The sequence below is a fragment of the Helianthus annuus genome, chromosome 17 (genome assembly GCF_002127325.2).
Source record: "Helianthus annuus cultivar XRQ/B chromosome 17, HanXRQr2.0-SUNRISE, whole genome shotgun sequence".
Taxonomy (NCBI): Eukaryota; Viridiplantae; Streptophyta; class Magnoliopsida; order Asterales; family Asteraceae; genus Helianthus; species Helianthus annuus.
Genome location: NC_035449.2, coordinates 186,849,148 through 186,859,311, shown reverse-complemented (window position 1 = coordinate 186,859,311; position 10,164 = coordinate 186,849,148). Strand labels below are relative to the sequence as shown.

At 34.1% G+C, this 10,164-nt stretch overlaps 1 protein-coding gene across 1 annotated transcript; it reads right to left on the bottom strand.

Annotated features, from left to right (window-relative positions):
• Positions 1-1,822: 1,822 nt before the first annotated feature.
• On the bottom strand, positions 1,823-4,278 carry LOC110873296 (phosphatidylinositol 4-kinase gamma 7). Its single transcript, XM_022122225.2, has 2 exons — positions 4,088-4,278; positions 1,823-3,917 (listed from the first exon to the last, which is right to left on the bottom strand). Exon 2 carries the CDS (start codon positions 3,774-3,776, stop codon positions 1,971-1,973), a length of 1,806 nt encoding a protein of 601 aa, XP_021977917.1. The 5' UTR covers positions 3,777-3,917; positions 4,088-4,278; the 3' UTR covers positions 1,823-1,970.
• Between the last annotated feature and the right edge of the window lie 5,886 nt (positions 4,279-10,164).

Sequence of the window (10,164 nt, the reverse complement as noted above, 5' to 3'; positions counted from 1 at the left end):
TTGCATTTGCTCGATTGAGCGCATCCAATGATGCTTATCTAGTGATTTAGTTGGCAGTTCAAAAAAAACTAAATTCGTTTGGTTTAAAATAATGCTAAATGAAAATTTTACTCTTTTGTATCTTCACCTATGTTCATACCCCTCATGCACCATCTCGTTGACCCACCACATCGGCTTGCTTTTACTGGTTCAGAGTTTCCTAGCCAATTAAGTCTTTTACTAACTCAGCACTTAATGGTGTAGGGATTGCCAACTCGAACACAAGCTTTGTATATAAAGAATGAATAGCCTCATGACTCTAGACGGGTATTTCATAGTTACTTATAAAATTACGATAAAAATAAGCAAATAATATATTTTCTATACACAAAAAAAATATATAAGTCAAAAATTATTAAAGGGCTTATGTCATTTCTATTGATGTATGTTAGATATGTTTTCTTTTAACTTTACTGTCTTGATTTAACCACTTCAATATTATAACCAGAAACAAATAGTTGGTATCATTATAAATCACTTTGGATGTACAATAGAATAGTTTTTTATTTGATTTTGTTAGATGTGTTTTCTTTATTTTTATGGTCTGTACACTTTAATTTTATAACCAAAAAACAACTAATTGCTATCATTATGCACATTAGGGCTGGCAATAGATATCTGTGTATAAGACACGATTAGACATATTTACTGAAAAAGTACACAATGTAATTTTTTACTTTTTTAAAAATAAATAAAATTATGAGGTTAGGATCCATCATTTCTTTTTCTTGTTACATAAAACATAAAACGGTGTTCTAGACATGAGATATCAAGTAGTTAAACGAGTTGTATTCATATTTAATATTTGTGTTATACGCATCGTCAGAGACCTGTTAAACCCGATAAGACACGATTTGTCAGCCCTAATCCAAATGTGGGGTGGGTCCATCACTCAGCCTACTTTTTTCGAAGATGCAATCGACTTTGTAGTGGCGATAACAGCTTTGAAGGAGTTTGAGACTTGTTCAGTTCGAAACGGTATTAGTGGTGTTGTGTTGTGTTGTAAAGAACACCAAAAGGCGAAGCAATTAGCAAAGTATATAAAGCATGAAGGGTCAGCCCATTAGTGGAAAAAAAAACTTGGGATTTGGGCCCCTAAAAATTGAGGCCCTTTTTTAAATACATACATTGTTGGGCCTTATAACTTGTAACTTGTAAGCCTACTAGCAAGCACTCTGCTAAAGCAATCCACATGATTCTTGGCTTGAGGTACCGCAGCCCGCGTGAAAGTCGAAAATCCTAAGAACTCGAAGCAACGATTAGTCAAAGTGTCGAACTCGGCAGCTGGAATGAGCATTAACCATCTTGTCTATTGTTTTAGGTTCACTGAATGTGTTGACCTTGTTACAAGACCATGGAGACATGTCCAACATCATGTAGACAAGTATTTATTGGGTATTAATATAAAATAAGTACTTGTCTATTCGTATATATAAAATTATTAATTTTATATCTATTTCAATATAAATTGTGATGGTGTGTATGCAATGTATAGGCATGGGCTTGAGTGGCTTATTTGAATAAAAGATGTGATAGTTTTAGAAAATAATATTTAGAGTAAATTAAATACGGGTCTCACGATTTGCGGTTTTAAGTTTTAACACTCTTTTACATAAATTATGGATTTGATCCTCACTGTGTAGAGTAAATCATGCAAAGAGCGGCGTAAAAGGAGTTGCCGGATATGGAGCTGGTCTTACCCAAGTGGGGGGTGGGCGGCGAAAAAGATAGCGTAGAAAAACCCTAATTTCTAAAAAAACAACCGTAAAATAGACAAACCACATGGACTAAATTACTCTATTATTTATAAACAAAAGTCACCAACAACCTAACACATAAGCCATACAAACAACTAAAGCCCGACCCGATTTACCACCTATTTACCCATGGACCCAGACTCTCACAAGTCAACCAGTCAACATATTCAAAAGTCAAAATTGGCAAGAAGTCCCCAGCCTCTGCCTTGGCTTCTGCCCCATTGCAATAGTCTTCCTTTTGCAAAAAGCCTTAACAACAAGATCTTCAAAACTCTCTAAAAACATACCCCATTGCTCCTCGTTCATGTCACCCAACTTCACGAAACACGCACCCGCCGGCAGTGGCTCGTTCGCGCTCCTGTACCCCGACGACGAATTCGCCCCGACACAACCGCTGTTTCCCGTCTTCGGTTTACCATTGTCCCCACCAAAACCACACTTGTTCATTAACAATTTAGAAAGTACATCATCTTCTATTTCCTCTTCACTTTCTTCATATTCCTCTTCAAGTCTAGAAAGCGGGTTTCGCCCGAATCCGAACACAAAGCTGTCATTCGGCAACTTATCATCGTAGTCGATATCAAACTGGAACCCGTCTTCTTCGGCTTCTGCCTTCGGGGGTAAAACCGTCATTTCAGCCTCCTTTTCGGCTACAAGCCTCCTAGCATCCATACACAACACCTCAAGCTCACTCGGTTCCTCCTCGCCGCGCTTAAATTCCCGACTCATCATCTCGCCGATCTCAGCTAAACACAACCCGTACGACGCGGCCTCTTTCAAGAAAACCGTGCAGAGAATCAAAACCCGTAAACTAGCCTCGCGTATCATCGGTAGCTCGGTTTTTAACATCTCCGAGTCGAGATACGGGTCGAGTTTTTCAATGTACTCGAGCTCATCGTCTGAAAACGGGATCGAAGCTTGGGGCCAATGGATCCATTCGAAATACGGGTCTTCTAAGTTTTCGGGCAAACAAAGCCCGTGATCAATCGGTATGAGCTCGACTTCACCGAATCTATTACCATCATCATTCTTAACCTTTCTTACTAGCAAATTCCCCGCGTGTCGATCCGTGTTGAAGATTCTCACATCTAATATCCCGATTCGATGAACCGCAGACACCGGGAAACTCGAGGTTCCGTGATCACTAGCGTCAAAATCATGATGAACAAACTGCTGGAATGAAGCAATCTTGCTAATAAGTTTCTTCTTTCTTTGAATCTTGTTGTTAACATTGAAAACTGAATGTGTGATCTTGACCAATGCAGTGGGAGGTACATTAGCAAAGTGATCATAATCAAGAAGGTAAGCCACCACCTCTCGGTAACCCGTTTCACCAACCCGGACCGAACGTTTCAGCCCGGGTTGACCAAGAGCCTTACCGACAAACCCTTTCGGGTTATTCGGCGCAAACGGCTCTTCATCAGTGGGCTTCACTATAGCCACATTCTCACCTTTAATATTTTTAAAATAATAACCACCCCCGAGCCCGCCATGGGCCGGGCTCGGGTCAACCCCACTCATCATCCCTTTAACAACCTCGTCAACGAGCTGTTTTGTTCTGACAAAACAGCTTGAGTGGCCCAGTATTTCAACCGGGCCACTTCGATCCCTATGCTGTATCTCCCGACCAGTGGGAGATAAGCAAGGGGTCGAAGCGCTCCGATGTAAAACATTTCGCGTCAAAAGAAGCGGCGAATCGTTACGAATCGCGCTAAGATCGTGGTTTAAAACCGTATCGCCGAACGTCAACGAACTTTCGTCGATCGGGACGTTTAACGCGATTTGTAACCGTCGTTTAACCGTATGAGCATTATCGATCCGATCGAGATCCATTCCTAACACAAAACCCCATTCGGTTTGAACAAATACTCGTCTCCTACCCGTCGGTTTCGGTTTCGGGTTCGGGTTCACCTCTAATGGAGTTTGAAACAGGGGTACGGCCATTTGGGTCTGAACAGGGGAACTGAAATCAGCAGACATGATTCAGATGAAGCTGTGGGTTAATGGTGAAATTGTATACATACAATCATCAAACATGGAAATGGGTCTCAAATTATCATGGTTTTCAGTGAAAAAAACAGAGTCATCTTCTTGATTTAGAATACTCTGTTTCTGTATAATCTGCAAAAACAGAGCAATATTACTGATTTAGCTCAAAATTGAAACTGAAATTCGATTACAGGTGATACAAAATCACTAATATATCATTGTAGATATCAATTACAGTACAGATTAAGAAGAAATAATGTGAATTGAGGACAATGAAACCCTAAATGAAGAGAAAAACTCACGAAATGAAGAAGATACGAATAGCAGAAGAAGCAATTGGAGAGCTAACAAATGCAGAGGAATCTTGTTGGGGAGATGAGTATCAGAAGAAAACCCTTTCTCCCTGTTGTTGTTACTTTTTCTCGCTCTAAAATTGTATGGTTCTTTCTCTCTCTAAAAACCATATGTAGTTCTGTACCTGTTCGTCGTTATCTATATGGAGGTGAAGGGGGCAATGTGTAAATTATGTAATTTAATGTACTTCAACGTCACATTGTAATATTTTAAGTTTAGTTATATTGTTTTAATAAATAAATAAATAAAGAGTTTTAAAATTTTGTGTTGATGTTTACATCTATACTATATTATAATACATGAGGGAAGGATTCCCAAAAATTAAGAACTTCTTCCCTCATTATTTATAAATAAACTCCTAGAATGAGGGTAAAATGGTCTTTTAAACCATAATTATTTTTTAGTCCCTCAATCTATTACATTTAAATCCTTGACATTTAACATAATTATGGGTAATTAGTTACACTCCCCCCTCTTTAATTCTTTAATGTATTCCTGCGATATCTTACAACCCGTAATGTTTTAAAAAAATCCGAAGGTACCATGACGATCGGCACATTTTTTAAACGTTTCGATAGTTGTCTTTTTTAGTTTCGCCGTGCGTTCATAAAGTACAAATAGCCGATGCGTAAATGTACAATTGATTAAAGCCAACATTTGTTTTTTACCCAAGCCAGCTTTGACCATTACCTAGCTACCGTACATTAACATTTGTTTTTTACCCAAGTTTTTTTTTTTGAACGACATTAATAAACTAAAATATTCCCTAATTTTACTTGTACAGAGTCAGTTTGTTGTGGCATGTTTAATATAGTAAGTATAGATAAAACTCACAACAAACTTCCTATTAAACATGTCACAACAAACTAAACAGGATTTGTGCATCTTATTTTAAAAACTTAAAACTCACAACAAACTTCCTAAATAAATGGATGACCAATCTAAAACTAAACCCTAATGGACTACTACAAATACATAGCAAACACTCACAATTCTACATTTCTATTGCTAAACAGATTTAAAATATGGAGCCAGTTCTGAATTCACTTGATGCGAAAAAACAAGCATGCGATATTGAAAAATCTAAGATCGGTTCTATGATAAGTTTTGTTATATCGTAATAATGAATAATTGTTTTCTTTTATTTACTTTTATGTGAATACTAACTTATTTAATTTTTCAGATTCAACACACAAATTTAAACACCCCAGTTGTCGAACAAGCTTTTGTTAGTTTTTAAGTAATATTTTCGCTTATAATCTTTCATATTAACAAGTTCGTTATGTTATTATTTGGTGTTTTATTGTAGGATGATGGTGATAAGAGTGTTGAAATTATTTCTTATGGTGCAATGTTCAGTCCATACAAGTCTAAGCTTCAACGTCAATTTAGTGAAGAGGTAATTTTAAAATTTATTTAATCTTTTTTAAATTTTTTTATTCAATATTTGTTCTTTTTTTAAATTTATTTAATCATTTATTAAATTTTTGTTTTTTAAGGATCGGAAGTATGAGAATCAAAAGAAAAGATCTAAGAGACTCTCTGAATGGAAATGGGTCGAGGTTATAAATTTAGATGATTATGAGGACGATGAGAAAGAAGATGAATTAGATGATACTGCTGATTCGAGCACAAACAAGAAAAACGGATCAAAAAAGTAGAGATTTTAGATGAAATATATCAAGTGTTTTTATGTTTTTTTCATTTTCAGTTGTTTTTGTTTGATATAGACTATCCCATGAATAACAAAGTTTATTTTATATTTGAAGTTTATGTTTTGTGTTATTTTATTGCACTTATAATTTACATCTCGATTGAACTAATATACTTTAGTACTTAATCATGTTCGTATTATATAATTTACATGTTCGTACTTGATCATTTCCAAAGAGATAAATTCGATTACCAAGAATGGACAAAACATGAAAACTACCTCTTGGTTTGGAGTAAATTCAAGATTGTATTTACAAAGCACACTAAACTTATTCAATTTAACAGTCATGTTTCACGAGGATTTTGTATATATCCATTAGTGCCTTCTATAAAAAAAAACTGTTGGACGGCACGAGATATGAAAAAATAATTATATAATATTATAGATTTTTCGAATAATTTGTATTTCTTAAATAAAAAGATAAAGTTAATAAAGATATAAACTTTTACATCCTATTTTTTTATAAAAACTGTTTTATAAAAATATGATTTTTTAAATATTTATAAAAATGAAATTTAACATTAGTTAAAGGTGTTTAAAACATACCTACAAGTCACCTACTATTTTTTTTACTTTTTACTTTTTCAAAAACGAAAATTTTAAAATTAAAGTTTATTGGATGAGTATGATGTGGATATTTAAAAAAGTTATGGACTTTAAACAATAAAATTATAAACTTTATAATTTCACCAGCAAAATAAACTTACTTTATAACGATAGCAACTTATTTTTTATTTTTTGTCATTTGTTTAGTATTTTTTATTAACAAACGAATCTTTACATGTTTAAAACAGTTTTTCTATACTTTATTTATTATTAATTTTTATAACAAAACAAAACTTTGATATTTAGTAGATAGAAGATAAACTATGTTCCAAAATTTTAGGAATTATTTAATACTAATTTACGGATTAGTAGATAAATAGTAACCTATATCCCAAAATTTTAGGAATTATTTAATACTAATTTATGATATTTAGTAGATAAATAGTAAACTATGTCCCAAAATTTTAGGAATTATAAGTCAACTAATAAAAAATAATTATTGCAGCTATTCTTGGATATTAATCTAATAATTTGTATTTTTTAATTAAAAAGTAATAAAGTAAAAAACTTTAAAGCTAAACTAAAAAACTGAACTTACTATGATATAAAGTTAATAAAAAAATAATTATTTTATAAACATTTTTATAACAAGTAATATAAATAAAATACTCCAGAAATTTACAATCTTTACTAGATAAATTCTAAACTGGGTTCCAAACTTTTAGGAATTATAAGTTCAACTATATTGTTATAGATAATATTAGTCATTTCTAAAATAATTATTTACAAACTTGACTAGATACATAGTAGTAGATTGTGTTGCATATTTTAAGGGATTATTAGTTAAAAGTAGACTCATATAGATAAGATTAGTTAGGAACTAAAAATTTGAACTTAGTATGATATAAAGTTAATAAAGATATAAACTCTTATCATCCTATTTTTTATAAAAACAGTTTATGAAATCTTATAAAAATATAAATTTTTTATATTTGTAAAAACCCGAAATTTAACAATTTAAGTTAAAGCTCTAAAACGTACTTACGAGTCAAATACTATTTTTTATTTTTATAAAAACGAAAATTTTAAACTTAAAGTTTATTGGATGAGTAGTATGTGGATATTTATAAAAGAGTGAATTGCAAGTTTTGTCCTTTATCTTTAGGCCTCTTTGCAGGCGGTGTCCTTTATGTTTAAATTTGACGAATTTTGTCCTTTATGTTTAAAAATCAAGCACCTATTACCCTTTGGGCCTAACCTAGTCTGTTTTCCCAGTTAAATCTGATCATGCGCCTTGCACATGAGGGTAATTTTGTCATTTCACCCTTTTAAGGACTAATTATATAAATAACTAAATATTTAAGCATTTTATTAAAATTAAAAAAATACTAGCTTAAACCACTCTCTCTCACACCTTTCTCTCCCTACTACCATTTCTGCATTCATTGATTACTCTCTCTCTCTCTCTCTCTCTCTCAAGATCTCCACAGTCAAAACCCTCAAATAATTACTCATCTTTGTTAGTTTTTACCTCATAATTATACCAATCTTGCACCCCCCCAATTCATTAATTAGGGTTAAACCCTATTTAATCATCTGGGTTTTCTTTACTAAACCATAAAGATTCTTCCTTTTTGTTGATAATTGATTCCCCCATCTGGGTTTAGTTCATTAGTTGAATCTTGATTCTCACACACTCATTTTGTGTTTGTGTTCTTGTCAATTGATTCCCCCATTTGGGTTTAGTTCATTAATTGATTCCCCCATCTGGGTAAGTAGTAGATACGAGGAGTGGCTCTCGTTTTCTTAAAAAGATCATCCAATGTAACAATCGGTGGATCGACTTTCTCCGGTGGTGGTGGTGGTGCACGGTTTCTGGCTGGTGGTGGGTTCGACAGTGGCGGTGGAGGTGGGAGGGAAGGTGGAGGAGGAAGCTGTTGTTTCAGTCTGGGAGAGGGTTGTGGTGGTTGCAAGGTGGCGGTAGGTAGAGGTAGAGTGGTGGTGGCTGGAGTTGCTGGCGATGGTGGAGGTGGGTCAACCCGATTCTTAACTTCTTGTGGGTCCACAAAATCGGCCATCAGAAGACGTCCCACCTCGTAAACGTGATTTCCCTCATTGTTAGTTTGTGCAATTTTGGGTTTTTTTTATAATCCTCTGCATAAAATTTAGGGATTTGGGGTCAATTGTTTAGAACTTCAGATTTGGGGGTGGGTGTGGCGATGGCAACACCCGGGTGGTGAATGGTGGGGCAGCGGTTTGTGGGGATTTAGAGATGGTGGTTGTGATGGTGTTGAGTGGGTGGTGGATGGTGGGGCAAGGTGGTGTGGGGTGGATGGTGGTGGTGGTGGTACGGGTGTGAGGGATATGGTGGCAGGTTGTTGAAGAGAATTGTTGCAGGTTGTTTAAAATGGGATTGATTTGGGGAAGAAAGGGTTTTGCTATAATATATATTTTTTTTTCTTTTTTATGTATTTTTAAAGAATAGGGTGAAAAGACAATTTTACCCTCATGTGCATTGCACATGACCAGATTTGACAGAAAAATCTAACTGGGTTAGGGCTAAAGGACAAAACGTGTATGATTTGAAAACATAAAGGACAAAACTCGTCAATTTTAAACATAAAGGACAACGCCTGCAAATAGGTATAAAAATAAAGGACAATACTTCCAATTCACTCTTTATAAAAAGTTATGAACTTTAAAGAATAAAATTATACTTTATAATTTAACCAATAAAATAAACAAACTTTACAATTATAACAACTTATCTTTTATTTTTTGTCTTTTGATTATTAATTTTTATACAAAAAAACAATATTTTTTGTCTTTTGGTTATTATTTTTTATAAAAGAACAAAACTTTTACATATGTGTAAACTTATGACATATATCCACCACAATAATGTTATCATAAATATTATACGAATAAGAAAACTACCAGAAACGAGTTTTGCGATGCAAAGTGTCGCCCCCGCCGCATCGCGCGGGCACCCTACTAGTAAAATCATATGCGCATGGTTATTAAACATCTATTTATATTTATAAAAGTAGTGTAAATTATAACAAGTATAGTCGCATACTAAACTCGACTCCAATTTTCAATTTGCTATTGTGGCGACCTTCCCAACACCTTTAGGACATATGGTGTGGGTTCGTGCTCTTCTTTATGTCAACCACTTATGTTAAAGCCTTTTAGTGTCACGAACACTGCCACAGGGGCGTCAAGCTTGGTGTTGTTAAATGTTAACCTCTTAACGGGCGCAAGAGGTAGAATGTGGTGGGGCTATATGCGAAGCACCAATCACGTACTTCTTTTTTTAAATGATTAGCTAACCCACACCATGCTAGATGATGTTAAAGCCCTCTCGCTTACATGTCCTGCACATAAGACCTGTGTTGTGACAACCGTTACCGAGCCAGGTTGACTTTAACCTCTACTCGAAACTTAATGCGAGCCTACGTTATGAGACATTAGACATAATTAATGGATTCAGTAAGAATTACGATCCAAAACCCTATACTCGCATTACTATTTGTGGAAACTTCTTCGATTCAATAAGCATTGGTGAACAATTGGTCTTTGTCCAAATATGGAAATTACTTTCAACAAAACTAAAACAACTTAATAAGTGATTTAATGAATTAGGACTTTTAACCTATCCAAAAATCTATATATATATATATATATATATATATATATATATATGATAAAAAGGAAAGTCAATAAACAGTGATTTATTATTAAATTAAAATTATAATTAAAATT

Bases quoted from the DNA above. Each gene is read 5' to 3' on its own strand.
- LOC110873296 (XM_022122225.2), bottom strand. From the start codon at position 3,776: ATGTCTGCTGATTTCAGTTCCCCTGTTCAGACCCAAATGGCCGTACCC.